We start from the raw sequence: 17,177 nt of genomic DNA on the forward strand, positions 1-17,177 counted from the left end.
TATATATATATATATATATATATATATATATATATATATATATGACCGTTATGTATGACCGTTAACCGTCGAACCGTGCGGACGTGTTTTTTGAAGTGTCGTAATGTCTCTGACACAATTAAATATTCCGGAATCGGATTCCAAAAAAACCTACAACTGCTGTGAAACAAAACCTTCTGCAAGCGTCGGTGTTTGTAAGAACTGTGGCAAAATTTACCATGTGAGTTGTGCAACAAGAAAAGGTCTCAAATTCATTGTTGGAAATTTGATACAGTGCTGTGAGGTGAGCAGTGAAGTGTCGAGTGACAAACATATGGATACTATTAAAAACTTAAAACAAACAATTACTGACAAAAATACCATAATAAACGATAAAATGACAATAATAAAGGATAAGGAATACATAATTCAGAATCTTGAAGAAAAAATTAAGATGCTCCAATTATTAAAGCCAAATGAAAAGACAAAAGAAGTTTCGTCAGCTGTACCCAATATTGATAGTGATACTGAGAAAGCAGCATTCAAGAAGCTTAAACATAAATCTACCAATAAAAACAGTGCCAATGCTAATAAGGTGTCAAAAGAACAGGTGAGTGTTGCAGTAGCAACTGCTTTAAAGGAATTAGACAAGCATAGAAGCGAAACATTCCGAGATGCGGTTGCCAACACGGAGCTGCCTACTAAATCGACCCAAGCTGAACAACAACCAATTAAAGCAAATGACGATGGAAACTGGACTTTGGTCCAGAAAAAGAAGTCGCCGAAACGAAAAAACAAAGCCATAGAAGGAACAAATGTGAGCATTACACTTGCAGGAGTTGTGAGGAAGGCCCACTTGCATGTGTTCCGCCTGGCACCGGAAACATCGACGGAAACTCTAAAAAATTATTTAAATGAGAAAAACTTCAAAAATATTGAATGTGAGAAAATGGCCTCAAAACATCCGAAAACATATGCCTCTTTCAAGGTCTCCGTTGCAGAGAGTGAATTGGAAAGAATAAAATCTCCGGATGTTTGGCCAAAAGGTGTCTGTGTGGACCGTTTTTTATTCCATTTGGGAGAAAAAACGAAGAAAAATTGTTAAGCTGGTTTAATATAAAATGTCCTTGAACATTCAATGTTTATCCAATAAAACGAAGGCATTAACAAAAGTTGTCCATGACAATAAAATAAACATTTTTTGTTTATGTGAACATTGGCTTGGCAACGAGCAAATCGACCTGTATACGTGATTTTCGGTTAGTCAGCTCATTCTGCCGTAGTATACATATGCACGGAGGTGTTGCTATTTACTGTTGGAAAGAGATAAAATGTTGCGTCGAGATTGAATGCAAGCTTCCCAATGAATGGAAATTTAAGAGCAGGAATTATTTCAACGCGACAGTCAAAGAATATATTCTAGATAAACCTATTTATACAATAAATGAATTCTTTAATCTAAGTTAATTGTTAATTGTCATTAGGTTAATCTTGAGTTGTTCATAAATATTATTGATATTACTATAGTTATATTATAATATTGTGATAAAAATAATAATAATAATTGCAATGACGTAAATTGTAATTATTGAATTTAAATAAAGTATCTATCTATCTATATATATGTTGAAAATGTTTAAATTTGATGTTGAAATGTATGATAGATTTCTTGGAGGGCGTAACATCAAGTAAAAAAAGTAAAGTAAAGATTTTTTTCAAGACATCTTTATATTTCCATACGTTTCGACGTAAAATTCTACGTCATCTTACACAAAATTCCTATCCCCCACATCTTATAAAATCCGTCACAAACAATAGACTCACTTTTTTAAAAAACAAAATAACTAACCCCAACCTAAGTTTAATTTCCACAAAAGATAATAATTTTGAAGGTACCATTTGCCTTCCTTACATCAAAGAACTTTATCCGATGTGGAGAAAACTTTTTTACAACGCAAATCTCCGTTTAGTATGCAACAACGATCTAACTCTCAACTCCCTCTTCTCAAATTTAAAGCCGCGCACTAGTTTAGAACGAGTATCCAATGTGGTCTATAAAATATCTTGCAATGACTGTGATTCCACCTATAATATTATATATTGGCGAAACAGGACAGAACAAAAATCAAGGGCAAACAATGATCACAGAACATTTAAAACTAAATAACCATACTTTCAATTTTTATGACGCAAAGGTTCTTCATCACGAATCGAAAGTCTCACAAAGGCGCTTTTCAGAATCGGCCTATATTTTTTTTGAATAGAAATTATTGTTTAAACAAACGTACAGACACTAGCTTCATTTGCGAAAATTACCAATTTGTTCTAAATAATGTTTCCCAATTCATATCGAATACCTAACACCACGGTTGCACAACACTATCACGCACACTTGCTTAGCGCGCCAAGACGTTCGTTCAAAAACCAGCACATGTGTTTGTTTTTTCTAAAATTTTGACCTCACATCTCAAACACTTACAAACATATTATTCTGTTTGGCACTGGCCTCGGATGCAAGTGTATTACGCATAATATTTTATTTATTAATCACTTTTTATCTTTTATTCTTTTTATTAAAAAAAGAAATTACTGACAGTTAGTGCTTGTCTATAATTATTAATTTTTACAAGTTATATTAATATGTGTTAGTGATAATTTAAATAATTCAAGTAAGTAATGTTTTTTGCAATTCTCTTTAGTTAAAACTTTTCTTTTTACTATTGCTTATGTATATTCAAATTGTAACGTTACTTTCTGTTTTTTAAATTGTAGAACCACTGAAGATGACGTAGAATTTTACGTCGAAACGTATGGAAATATAAAGATGTTTTGAAAAAAATCTTTACTTTACTTTTTTTTACTTGATGTTACGCCCTCCAAGAAATCTATCATATATATATATATATCTTATATATAAAAATGGAGCTGTCTTTCAAATGTCCGAATAAAACTCGAAAACGGCTGAATGGATTTGGCCAGTCTCAGTCTTGAAAAATTCGTGCCAATCCAGAGATTGTCCAAAAGGTGAGATAATATTTCAAATCCGCGTAGAAACTTTACATTTTTAATTTGAAAATTTTTGGTAAACAGCACTTGATTCAAAATGGCTTCCCACACAATATTATTCAAGTGACAGATGTATCGAGTATCGCCTACTCATGTGTCAAATAGATGGTTGTCAAGTTGGAACAGATTATGTGTTATTCTTTTAATTTTAAAATTTAATTATTTATATATTTTTAAATGTTAATAAGCATGCTTATTTTGATTTTATATGAGGTTTTTATTTAATTCTCAAGTGTTTGCTCACTGCCTATTTGTATTCTTTTATCAACAGCTTGAAATAATACTATTATTATTGATTGATTAAGGCCTGCTTATGAAAAAATAAATAAATAAATTTGTTTCAAACGCTGTGCTGTGCAAGTACTTATTGGTTTAATGTGAATAATGTGTTACCATAACATTTTCTGAATTATATTATTATTGCATATAGGTTATTCAAATTGAGATCCTAAATTTGGAATTCATCGAAGGGGACACCATAGACAGCGATATGAATAAGAAAATTTGATTATAACACAGATAGTAATTTTAGAAATCATATTCATAAAAATCTCAATTATGTGTACATACAAGTACAAGTTCTTCGGAAACAAAGTTGCTTGAAAATTGCTTATGAAGATCGCATTATGACATGTGACATCAACATAAGTGCAGTTTAATTAGATATGGAAGTAATCATTACAAATATTTACAGTACAATCTATTTACAATACAGATTTTTCATTACAATTGTGAATAATGTGTTGCCAAAACATTATATGAATTATATTATTATTGCATTTAGGTTATTCAAATTGAGATCCTAAATTTGGAATTCATCGAAAGTCCCCCATAGACATTTCTGTCTAATCACTTATTGCAAGTTATAATAGACAGCGATATGAATAAGAAAATTGGATTATAACACAGATAGTAATTTTAGAAATCATATTCATAAAAATCTCAATTACTTCCCGAGCATACTACATACAAGTCATGGTGATAACAAAGATGCCACTAATTTGGATACACGGTTGCAAAAAAGGAAAATCAAAATAAACACATTGAAATTTATCACAATATGTACTCATGTTGGAAATGTACATACGTTCAATCAAATTCATAAAGAAGAAATGTCCATTTTATATAGCTATATAACAATTCGGGGTAAAACGTTAACATGGCTGTACGGATTGGGCTCAGTCTTAGTTGCATAATTTTATATTCATTAGTATTTATAAAATATTTTCTAGATTATATTATTATTCTATTTAGATTATTTAAATTAAAAACCTAAATTTGGAATCGATCAAAGGGGACATTTTGTCGAATAACTTATTCCCAGATATAACAGACCACTACTCAAATAAGAAGATTCGGTTGATAATAGAACTTTGGGTTGTGAGCACTGTGATTTAGTTCACGAGACCTTAATATAAATTTTAACTATTTAATTGTTTTATAAAATGTAATGTTAATTTTGAGTGAGATTCAACACTTTAAAAACTTACATCTGTGTGGGGCAAAAATGACCAACTGAACATTGACTACGGCTAAAGATTAAAAAAGACTTGGATTGAATTATACCATATTTTTGTAGAAAGTGTATAAAACTTCCAGTTTGATTGTATTAACAAAATATGATCAAACGAATATTGTTATTATGAATTATATAATGTATTATTATACAAGTAGTCATTGTCTGTACCATTCAAACTATACATCTTTACACTCCTAAAATAAAGTATTCTTTTTTTTATTCTTTAGAAGTTGCTTAGAAATACCTAACTTAGCAAAACAACGTTTGCCGGGTCAGCTAGTATATATATATAAATTGTACGTTTGTCAAATTTTACACAAAATAATTTTTTGAATGTTCAATAAATAAACTAACATATACCACAAGTTTAAAAATGTTTGTTTTTTTATTAAGAATTATTTAAAAAGTTGATCGATTCTCAAAATAAAACAATTGAAAAAAGTTATTCATGTACTCTTATTTGAAAACAGCATGCCGCAACCACGTATGTTACATTTTTTTCCGTGCGACAAACACGTATCTCAAAGAATTGAAGAAAAAATAATGATTAATTGTTTGTAATATCATACTTGTCTCAAATAATTGTTACAAGATTGAATATTTTTAAAATTTATAAAAAAATTGTTAACAGCAGTTCAAAAATTCGTTATAAAACGTTTTTTGTCTCTCCTGAAAAGTAGTAGTTTCTGAGATACGAGGTTGCGTCAGAAAAGCATCGATACATATTTCACTTTGAAATACCATTTCAATTTTACTATTAACTATTTTAATTTTATAGAGATGTCAAGAGATTCATGAATGATTATATAATATAATATTGAATCTTAATCTACATACAATAAATTTAATATTTTACATCAAATTTTTTTAACATTTATTTATGTGTTTGTGTTAATAGTCATACTAGTTTGTTATTATTTCTTTATTTAATTATTTTTTATCTGCGGATGACACATTATCTAACTCTAAAAAATACAAAATTTAATTTCATGTGAGACTTTATTATCAGTAAGAATTGATAATTGTTTAATTTTTGTATTTTACTGTGATATTTGTTCTCAACATAATAAAAATATAACTAGTGGTGCATGGCATCGTGTCTTTAAGCAAATTGGTGGAACTTCCCGTTCCGTAATTAAATAGAATCGAGGAATAATAAATGATTTCAAATAGTATTCGTATTTGAATGACAAAATATAAGAATAAATTGGAGAACGACGTTTATATATGTATACATAAAAAGTAAATAAAGTATAAAAGAACATATCTCATATTTATAAGAATTATATAAACTAATTTGCAAATTTAAATTTATTTACTTGAAGTATATAAGAGAGTTTTAGAATTTTAGCTAGCATTAAAATTAAAATCCGAATCATTTTTCATATTGTAATAAATTGAAATAATTGTAAATTAAAAAAAAATGGACAAAAAAAATTTCTGCTTTCCTAAACTAATCGATTCTTTATACTGCAAAATGTTTTTTGAATCATTCGAATCGGAAGCTTTGAAACGACTGGGCCTGTCTCTTCCAGAAACTAATCACCACGTCAACAATACAAATTGAATGTTTTTAAATAATTCAAATCGGATGCTCTGTTTTCTCAATAGGAAACGATTGCTTTTTGAATGTTTAAAATCGGTTGATCCGTGCTCCCGAAAACGTGGACAGAAAATTGTATCCACACACACACACACACACAAACACATACATCCATTTCTTTAAGGTATGTCAATATATTCAAAAACCTCTGAAACGTTAAATATGTAAAAAGGTTTATTAACTATATGTAAATTACAATTTTAGGAAAATTACTATAACTTGCGGTAAGTAAATAATAAATGTATTTATTAACTATCGGTCATTAAGTTTTAATAACAATTAACTTAATTGAATAATAATTTTTATTAGAAAGATTGAACTAAACAACATTGCTGACAGCGAAACTTGTTTATATACGCCACCATGTATTAGATACGTTTCTTTGCAATTTAAAAAAAAGTGTTAAACTTTTCGTCCATATTTAAGCTCATCCTACCGAACCGATTTTAAAAAATCAAAAACTGTTCGAAAGATATTAGTTGGGAATGGTACTGATTAATTTTAGGTGAAAATCTACCGAGCCGTTTTCTTGAAATTAACTGTTGAAAAAAAGTGTTAAATTTTCGTCCTCATTTAAGCTCATCCTACCGAACCGATTTTAAAAAATCAAAAACTGTTCGAAAAATATTAGTTGTGAATGGTACTGATTAATTTAAGGTGAAAATCTACCGAGCCGTTTTCTTGTAATTAACTGTTGAAAAAAAGTGTTAAATTTTCGTCCACATTTAAGCTCATCCTACCGAACCGATTTTAAAAAATCAAAAACTGTTCGAAAGATATTAGTTGGGAATGGTACTGATTAATTTTAGGTGAAAATCTACTGAGCCTAATAAACTGTTGAAAAAAAAATTTAAGCCGATTTTCATGGAACTTTTTTTTGGTCTTAATCATGGTCTTATAGAACTTACTGTAATATTACGGCATTACGACAAGTAGTTTAATTTTAAAAATTCGTCAAACTTTACTAAAATTATTATCGTTTTTTAACTTCCCGAAGGAGAAGTTTATGTTTTCATCAAAAAATCCGATTCGCTAATTTTATGTTTTCTCGACGTTTCAAGCCATTCTGAATCGAATGAGACCAAATTTGGAAAAAGTATGTGTGTGTGTATGTGTGTGTGTGTGTATGTGTGTGTGTGTGTGTGTGTATGTGAACAGATTTTTTGCCGTAAATCGACGTTTTCTCAAAAATGACTGGACCGATTTTAAAAATTTAAAAGCCATTCGATGTATCTCGATGAGGACTATCGTCTCTGAGTTTTGTGCGGCGATCGGCCGGGCCGTTTCGTTGTAAATTGCAGAAAAGTGAAAAATTTTTCGCCCACGTTTTAGCCCGCAATTCTAAATCGATTCTGAAAATTCAAAAACCATTCGATAGATATTGGTTGGGAATCGTGCTGATTAGTTTTCGGTAAAGATCGGCCGAGCCGTTTTCTTGTAATAACGTTTAAAAAAAAAAATCGACGATTTTTATGATTTTTTTTTTGACGGTAGATACCATAGTTTTCTAGGTCATACTAAAATATTACGGCCCTACGACAACTCGTTTAGCTTTAAAAATTCGTCAAAGTTTGCAAAAATTGGTATAGTTTTTTTGACATTTGTCAAAATTAGACTTTTGATCGACGTTTTCTCAAAAGCGCCTGAACCGATTTCAGAAATTTAAAAGCCATTTGATGTATTTCGGTGAGGACTATCGTTTGTCAGTTTTGTGCGACGATCTGCCAAGCCGTTTCTTTGCAATTTAAAAAAAAAGTGTTAAACTTTTCGTCCATATTTAAGCTCATCCTACCGAACCGATTTTAAAAAATCAAAAACTGTTCGAAAGATATTAGTTGTGAATGGTACTGATTAATTTTAGGTGAAAATCTACCGAGCCGTTTTCTTGTAATTAACTGTTGAAAAAAAGTGTTAAATTTTCGTCCACATTTAAGCTCATCCTACCGAACCGATTTTAAAAAATCAAAAACTGTTCGAAAAATATTAGTTGTGAATGGTACTGATTAATTTAAGGTGAAAATCTACCGAGCCGTTTTCTTGTAATTAACTGTTGAAAAAAAGTGTTAAATTTTCGTCCACATTTAAGCTCATCCTACCGAACCGATTTTAAAAAAATGGGAATGGTACTGATTAATTTTAGGTGAAAATCTACTGAGCCTAATGAACTGTTGAAAAAAAAATTCAAGCCGATTTTCATGGAACTTTTTTTTGGTCTTAATCATGGTCTTATAGAACTTACTGTAATATTACGGCATTACGACAAGTAGTTTAATTTTAAAAATTCGTCAAACTTTACTAAAATTATTATCGTTTTTTAAAGTAGGATTGATGAAGTATATTATTTACTATATTATTTTCTTCATAAATAAAATAGAATATCTCATATAAGATCTACACCTGCTCAAACGATTTTTGAAAAAATTTCAGATGGCTGATTCTGCTGTTAGTGTACAGGTGGCTTTAAGAATAAGGCCTTTAGTCAAATCCGAAATTTCTAAAGGATATGTTAAATGCCTCGAAACAGTGCCAAATAAACCTCAAGTTTTAATAAAAAATCTTTCTTTTACTTACAACCATGTATTTCCACCAGAAGTTTCGCAAGGTGAATTTTATGACACTGCTGTTAAGGGTTTAGTTGATGGATTGTTTAAGGGTAATTTATTTCTACTAGAATTTAATTTTGACATAACATAACTTTGGTGTAGGTGAATTTATCTCTCATCTATAATCCCAAATTCTATTTTTATCTTCAGTATCTTTACTTTATTATTTATTATTTTGTTCAATCTAAAAATATATTTTAGGCTACAATGTGACAATATTAGCTTATGGTCAGACTGGCTCCGGAAAAACTCATTCCATGGGCATGGCTTATTCAGTTGGACCAGTCGAGGAGATGGGTGTTATACCAAGAGCAGTAAAAGACATTTTTCAAAAAATTTCAACTCTGACGGAGCAATATAATTTTCAATTACAAGTTAGATCAATATAAACTACTTTCCAAATATTAAAGCAATAAATTTAAAGTGTATTGTTAAGGAGCATATGAGGTTTAAATGAGAATTAAAATTTAAAAGCCATAACCTTTTTACACTGTAATTAGAGTTTATTTGAATACCCATAAATGGTCAGAAATTAAACATGTCAGATTTTCAAAATCTTTGCATTGTGTTTGTACTTCTATATGTTTGGTTGAATATAATTGTTCTGCACTCCTTAGGAGTATATGGATTGCTATTTAATATAATTTGCTTTTAGAAATCATAATAGTTTATGAAATTGTAAACATAATAATAACAGTAAGTCATTTCTTCAGTAAAGTATTTTCTCATGTTCTACAGGTATCATTTATGGAATTATATCAAGAACAATTATTTGATCTTTTATCAAAATCAAATAGAGATCAAAGTATAGTTGATATCAGAGAAGATCAACAAAAAAGAATTGTAATTCCTGGATTAACCGAAATTGAAGTACGTAATGCAAAAGATACATTAGATTGTTTAGTTAGAGGATATCGTCGCAGAGCTGTAGGTGCAACTGCAATGAACAGTCAATCCAGTAGAAGTCATGCAATATTCACTATCCATATACAACAGCGAAAAATCAGCGATAAGTAAGTAATAGTCAGTAAAAGAAAAAAGCTGATGAATGAAAATAATGGTTTTTGAATTGAAAATTATTTTAGTTCACCATGGTTGTCGCTTCGAAACCATACATACAAAGCATTTGTGCGAAAATTATGCGTGTGTAATGTTAGCGTTTTTTTGGATCTTCTGTTGACGTTTTCACAAAAACGATTGAACTGATTTCATAACTTCAAATGCCATTGTATGTAATTTGGTAAGGACTAGCATTGATTATAGCCCAGTCAAATTTTAAGTTTTCAGTTAGGAACAATTCGCATAGAGCTGAAATTTGGTACAGATGTTAAATAGGCCATTACAAATGAAATGTCAAAAGTCCCCAACGATCCGACATCTGCGATTTTTTTTATTCAAGGTCAAAGGTGCAAAAATATAGTTTTTCCCATTTTCCGCCGAAACCATAACTTTTTTTTAAAAATTATGTTAGATAAGTTTATTTATTATAAAGGTATTATATTACCTTAGCTCTTGAGCAACACCCGCCAGCTATGTCATTTTCCTAGTGTGGGAGGGTCACATATACGACTGTTTTTGAAGCGAATAAACCACCTATTGGTGTACGGCATTTAAGACAAATTGCTGGAACTTCCCGTACCAAAAATTCAATTTTTCAAAAAAGATTGATTTTTGTGAATATTAAATTTTTGAGTAAATTGACTTATTTGAATTATATTTAGAAATAATTTGGAATTTTTTAACTTTTTTAACTTTTTTTTCAATGCAATATCGCTCCATACTTATTATTAAAATCTCTATAAAATATCTAATAATGTGATGCGCATATCGATGCTTTTCTGACGCAACCTCGTATCTCAGAAACTACTACTTTTCAGGAGAGACAAAAAACGTTTTATAACGAATTTTTGAACTGCTGTTAACAATTTTTTTATAAATTTTAAAAATATTCAATCTTGTAACAATTATTTGAGACAAGTATGATATTACAAACAATTAATCATTATTTTTTCTTCAATTCTTTGAGATACGTGTTTGTCGCACGGAAAAAAATGTAACATACGTGGTTGCGGCATGCTGTTTTCAAATAAGAGTACATGAATAACTTTTTTCAATTGTTTTATTTTGAGAATCGATCAATTTTTTAAATAATTCTTAATAAAAAAACAAACATTTTTAAACTTGTGGTATATGTTAGTTTATAATTACGACAATATAGTATCTGGCCATAGTTTAGGTATTTCAATACCTAGGATATTTAGCTCTTTCATGGATTTATAATTTACTACTTTGTGATTATCATTTTTATTGTTACTTTTATTCTTTTTAACTTCCCGAAGGAGAAGTTTATGTTTTCATCAAAAAACCCGATTCGCTAATTTTATGTTTTCTCGACGTTTCAAGCCATTCTGAATCGAATGAGACCAAATTTGGAAAAAGTATGTGTGTGTGTGTGTGTGTGTGTATGTGAACAGATTTTTTGCCGTAAATCGACGTTTTCTCGAAAACGGCTGGACCGATTTCAAAAACTTAAAAGCCATTCGATGTATCTCAACGAGAACTATTGTTTGTCAGTTTTGTGCGACGATCGGCCAAGCCGTTTCTTCATAAATGGCAGAAAAGTGAAAAATTTTTCGTCTACCTTTTAGCCCGCAATTCTGAATCGATTTTGAAAATTCAAAAACCGTTCGAAAGATATTGGTTGGGAATCGTGCTGATTAGTTTTTGGTAGAGATCGGCCGGGCCGTTTTCTTGTAATAAAGTTTTTAAAAAAAAAATTTCGACGATTTTTATGATTATTTTTTTGACGATAGATACCATAGTCTTCTAGATCATACTAAAATATTACGGCCCTACGACAACTGGTTCAGCTTTAAAAATTCGTCAAAGTTTGCAAAAATCAGTATGGTCTTTTTGGCATTTGTCAAAATTAGACTTTTGATCGACGTTTTCTCAAAAACGTCTGAACCGATTTTAGAAATTTAAAAGCCATTTGATGTATTTCGGTGAGGACTATCGTTTGTCAGTTTTGTGCAACGATCTGCCAAGCCGTTTCTTTGTAATTTGAAAAAAACTTTTCATCCACATTTAAGCTCATCCTACCGAACGATTTTAAAAAATCAAAAACTGTTCGAAAGATATTAGTTGGGAATGGTACTGATTAATTTTAGGTGAAAATCTACCGAGCCGTTTTCTTGTAATTAACTGTTGAAAAAAAAATTTAAGCCGATTTTCATGGAATTTTTTTTGGCGATATACATCATGGTCTTATAGAACTTACTGTAATATTACGGCCTAACGACAAGTAGTTTAATTTTAAAAATTCGTCAAAGTTTGCTAAAATTATTATCGTTTTTTTTTAAAGTAGGATTAATGAAGTATATTATTTACACTTTTTTTTTTGATTAAGTCGATTATTTACACATTTCGGGAAGTTCATGTAACTTGCCTCAAGGCTAAATACCAAACCAACTAGTTAAATTTAAAATATGAAATTTGAATTTATAGTTTTCCAAATGTTAATTAATCACAATTAGGAATGAAATTTCTAATATATATATCATGTTGCAGTACCTATAGAAAATTATATTTTTTCAATATAAATATTCGGCATAATTTACAAAAATATATATTTTAATTTTACAATCATTTAAAAATAATATATCAGAAATCTTGTATTTAAAACTGACCTACTCATTTGAATCAAAACTATTATATTCTGATTTTTTATTTTTCAAAGAAATGATATAAAATCTTTTTGTACCTTCATATTTTTTCAATAAAGTAGGATTGCAAGAATAAATATTTAATATTTTTTAATATTTAATTTATATACATATTTCACTTTGAAATACCATTTCAATTTTACTATTAACTATTTTAATTTTATAGAGATGTCAAGAGATTCATGAATGATTATATAATATAATATTGAATCTTAATCTACATACAATAAATTTAATATTTTACATCAAATTTTTTTAACATTTATTTATGTGTTTGTGTTAATAGTCATACTAGTTTGTTATTATTTCTTTATTTAATTATTTTTTATCTGCGGATGACACATTATCTAACTCTAAAAAATACAAAATTTAATTTCATGTGAGAATTTATTATCAGTAAGAATTGATAATTGTTTAATTTTTGTAGCTTACTGTGATATTTGTTCTCAACATAATAAAAATATAACTAGTGGTGCATGGCATCGTGTCTTTAAGCAAATTGGTGGAACTTCCCGTTCCGTAATTAAATAGAATCGAGGAATAATAAATGATTTCAAATAGTATTCGTATTTGAATGACAAAATATAAGAATAAATTGGAGAACGACGTTTATATATGTATACATAAAAAGTAAATAAAAGTATAAAAGAACATATCTCATATTTATAAGAATTATATAAACTAATTTGCAAATTTAAATTTATTTACTTGAAGTATATAAGAGAGTTTTAGAATTTTAGCTAGCATTAAAATTAAAATCCGAATCATTTTTCATATTGTAATAAATTGAAATAATTGTAAATTGAAAAAAAAAATGGTCAAAAAAAATTTCTGCTTTCCTAAACTAATCGATTCTTTATACTGCAAAATGTTTTTTGAATCATTCGAATCGGAAGCTTTGAAACGACTGGGCCTGTCTTTTCCAGAAACTAATCACCACGTCATCAATACAAATTGAATGTTTTTAAATAATTCAAATCGGATGCTCTGTTTTCTCAATAGGAAACGATTGCTTTTTGAATGTTTAAAATCGGTTGATCCGTGCTCCCGAAAACGTGGACAGAAAATTGTATCCACACACACACACACAAACACATACATCCATTTCTTTAAGGTATGTCAATATATTCAAAAACCTCTGAAACGTTAAATATGTAAAAAGGTTTATTAACTATATGTAAATTACAATTTTAGGAAAATTACTATAACTTGCGGTAAGTAAATAATAAATGTATTTATTAACTATCGGTCATTAAGTTTTAATAACAATTAACTTAATTGAATAATAATTTTTATTAGAAAGATTGAACTAAACAACATTGCTGACAGCGAAACTTGTTTATATACGCCACCATGTATTAGATACTGAGATACGAGGTTGCGCATGGCACATTTTTTGAATTGAGATACGTGATTGTATTCTTCTCAATAAAAAACGTTCGGTTGATTTTTTTTTACAAAACTTCACAGATCTATGCGTCTATATTTAGTGATTCATTTTCCGATTAAAACTCAAAATCGTCAAAAATCGAGTTACGAGGTTGCGTCAGAAAAAGCATCGATATGTCTAATGATCATTTTTCACCGCCAAATGCCATTTTCTTCACTTTTTTCACATTCCTCAAAATTTAATCAGTTGCTCATTTTGTCAATATAAGTAAAATGTTTTTTTAAATTATTGAAATCGTTTTCTTATCGCTCCATTCTCTTCAAAACTGAATCACTATTTTTGGCACTTTTTGCCTCGTATCTTCGAAACGGCTTTGCCAAAAATTAAACAGCACTTCTCCTTATTTATATGAATCGAATGTTTTTTGAATCATTCAAATTAGATGAAACGTTAATAATTAAGTATACATGAATCAATGATGACAATCCAAATTCATAATTTTTAATAACTGTGTCAATATCTAATGGCAACATATGAGATAGAAGATGAAGTGTCTCCGCCAATTTTATATCATTATATGCTACAGTATGTCATTACTAAAAGACGAATGAATCTGTATAAGATATTTTGATCCAAAATGTCGATAAAAAACGTTAATTCTAATTGCAATCTAGATGTAAGAAACCTAAGCCGAACAACAGCCCTTATACGATAGAATATAACATTACATATTATTATAAAATAACCCACTTTGAATCGTCGAATTATTAAATTTACTTACTTTATTTTACTTGCTCCAAAAATATTATATATTTCTGGAACATGGCTATTGATATTTGAAACATTCCACTCGCAGTTTACATTTTTTAATTGTTTTATCGCTAAAAAATAAAGCAGTATTTTTTAGAACAAAAATTGATTTAAATTTAAAAAAACGACAATTCAAATTGGATAGTTTTGAATAATATGTAGAATTATATTCCACTAACTGTCCGGCTGTTGTTCGTGTTTTTGTACCTTATATCAAGATTGCAATTGGAATTAACGTTTTTTATTGACATTTTAGATTAAACCATCTATACAGATTTATTCATTTGGTAATAGCATATTGAATCATATAATGGATACAAAAGTATGAGGTTAACGACAGTCATCTTCCATCTCATATATTGACACTGGATATCGGCACATTTATTCAATAGTATTGATGAAAATTTATTAAATATTGTGATTTTGGATTGTCATTATACGCCCTGAATTCATATATAATTAAATATTCGTTTTATTCGCTTCAAAAACAGTCGTATATGTGACCCTCCTACACTAGGAAAATGACATAGCTGGCGGTGTTTGCTCAAGAACTAGGTAATTAGGGGCTGACACTATATTTTTATACTTCAAATTCAATTTCATTAAACTTTATACTATTAAACAGAAACCCAACAAACTCTTATTTTTCACTATATTACACATTTGATGACGTTTTAAAAAAGCTGCAATATGAAGAATATGAATTTTTTCAACTTTTCAAACGGCAATTCTCAGAAACGGTGAATACTAACAAAAAAAATTAATATAGCAATTTAATAGAGAATTTTTAATAATAAACTTATCTAACATAATTTTTTAAAAAAAAATTATGGTTTCGGCGGAAAAGGGAAAAACTAGATTTTTGCACCTTTGACCTTGAATAAAAAAATCGCAGATGTCGGATCGATGGGGACTTTTGACATTTCATTTGTAATGGCCTATTTAACATCTGTACCAAATTTCAGCTCTATGCGAATTGTTCCTACTGACGGCTATTTTAGCTTTATTTCACTGGGGTTTTAGTTTTGTGCGACGTTTTTGCGATCATATTTTTAAAGAACATAATAAATATTATGGTCCTCTGCGACAAGAGGTTGAATTTTAATTTTATAAATTCATCAAGTTTGAAAAAAATTTAATACCAGCTTCTCTCTAGGTCCATTATTCCACATTTAAATGTCTAAATATTTCCTTTTTATTACTAGAAATAGTCTAACAAGTTGCAAGTTCCATTCGGTAGACTTGGCAGGATCTTTATGGTCTGCGACATGAGGTTTAATTTTAATAAATCATCAAATTTGAAAAATTTGATACCAGCTTCTCTCTAGGTCGATTATTCCACACATTTAAATGTCTAAATATTTCCTTTTAATTACTAGAAATAGTCTAACAAGTGCAAGTTTACATTTGGTAGACTTGGCAGGATCTGAAAGAGCAATAAAACAAACAACTGGTAATCGCTTCCGAGAAAGTGTAAAATTAATAAAGGATTGTTAGCTCTGGGTAATGTCATATCAAGATTGGCGAGGGCTGTACGGTTTCATAGGTATCGTGACAGCAAATTAACAAGACTACTTCAAGGTAAACTAAAACTTAATTATTCATATCTATATATATATATATAATATATATATATATATATAATAATATAATTTAGTGCTATGGTTAAGGTAAGCTAATCTTCTTATAACAAATAGCAAGCATATTCATTAAAATATATTATTAACTTCCCGAAGGAGAAGTTTATGTTTCATCAAAAAATCCGATTCGCTAATTTTATTTTTCTCGACGTTTCAAGCCATTCTGAATCGAATGAGACCAAATTTGGAAAAAGTATGTGTGTGTGTGTGTATGTGTGTGTGTGTGTGTATGTGAACGATTTTTTGCCGTTAATCGACGTTTTCTCAAAAATGACTGGACCGATTTTAAAAATTTAAAAGCCATTCGATGTATCTCGATGAGGACTATCGTCTCTGAGTTTTGTGCGGCGATCGGCCGGGCCGTTTCGTTGTAAATTGCAGAAAAGTGAAAATTTTTTTCGCCCACGTTTTAGCCAGCAATTCTAAATCGATTCTGAAATTCAAAAACCATTCGATAGATATTGGTTTGGGAATCGTGCTGATTAGTTTTTGGTAAAGATCGGCCGAGCCGTTTTCTTGTAATAACGTTTAAAAAAAAAAAAATCGACGATTTTTATGATTTTTTTTTTGACAGTAGATACCATAGTTTCTAGGTCATACTAAAATATTACGGCCCTACGACAACTCGTTTAGCTTTAAAAATTCGTCAAAGTTTGCAAAATTGGTATAGTTTTCTTGACATTTGTCAAAATTAGACTTTTGATCGACGTTTTCTCAAAAGCGCCTGAACCGATTTCAGAAATTTAAAAGCCATTTGATGTATTTCGGTGAGGACTATCGTTTGTCAGTTTTGTGCGACGATCTGCCAAGCCTTTTCTTTGTAATTTGAAAAAAACTTTTCA

General features: G+C 29.4%; 1 protein-coding gene across 1 annotated transcript; it reads left to right on the forward strand.

Moving 5' to 3' along the window:
- Positions 1 to 103: 103 nt before the first annotated feature.
- LOC113380834 (kinesin-like protein KIN-5B) lies at positions 104 to 9,783 on the forward strand (the record flags this gene model as incomplete). Its single annotated transcript, XM_026619907.1, has 4 exons — positions 104 to 820; positions 8,595 to 8,820; positions 8,972 to 9,084; positions 9,509 to 9,783. Coding segments are annotated over exons 1-4 (1,331 nt in total), but the record flags the coding sequence as incomplete, so codon positions are not given.
- Between the last annotated feature and the right edge of the window lie 7,394 nt (positions 9,784 to 17,177).

The sequence above is a fragment of the Ctenocephalides felis genome, unplaced genomic scaffold, assembly GCF_003426905.1.
Source record: "Ctenocephalides felis isolate EL2017-DRISC unplaced genomic scaffold, ASM342690v1 CF-g0.4_SCAFFOLD_02404, whole genome shotgun sequence".
Classification (NCBI taxonomy): Eukaryota; Metazoa; Arthropoda; class Insecta; order Siphonaptera; family Pulicidae; genus Ctenocephalides; species Ctenocephalides felis.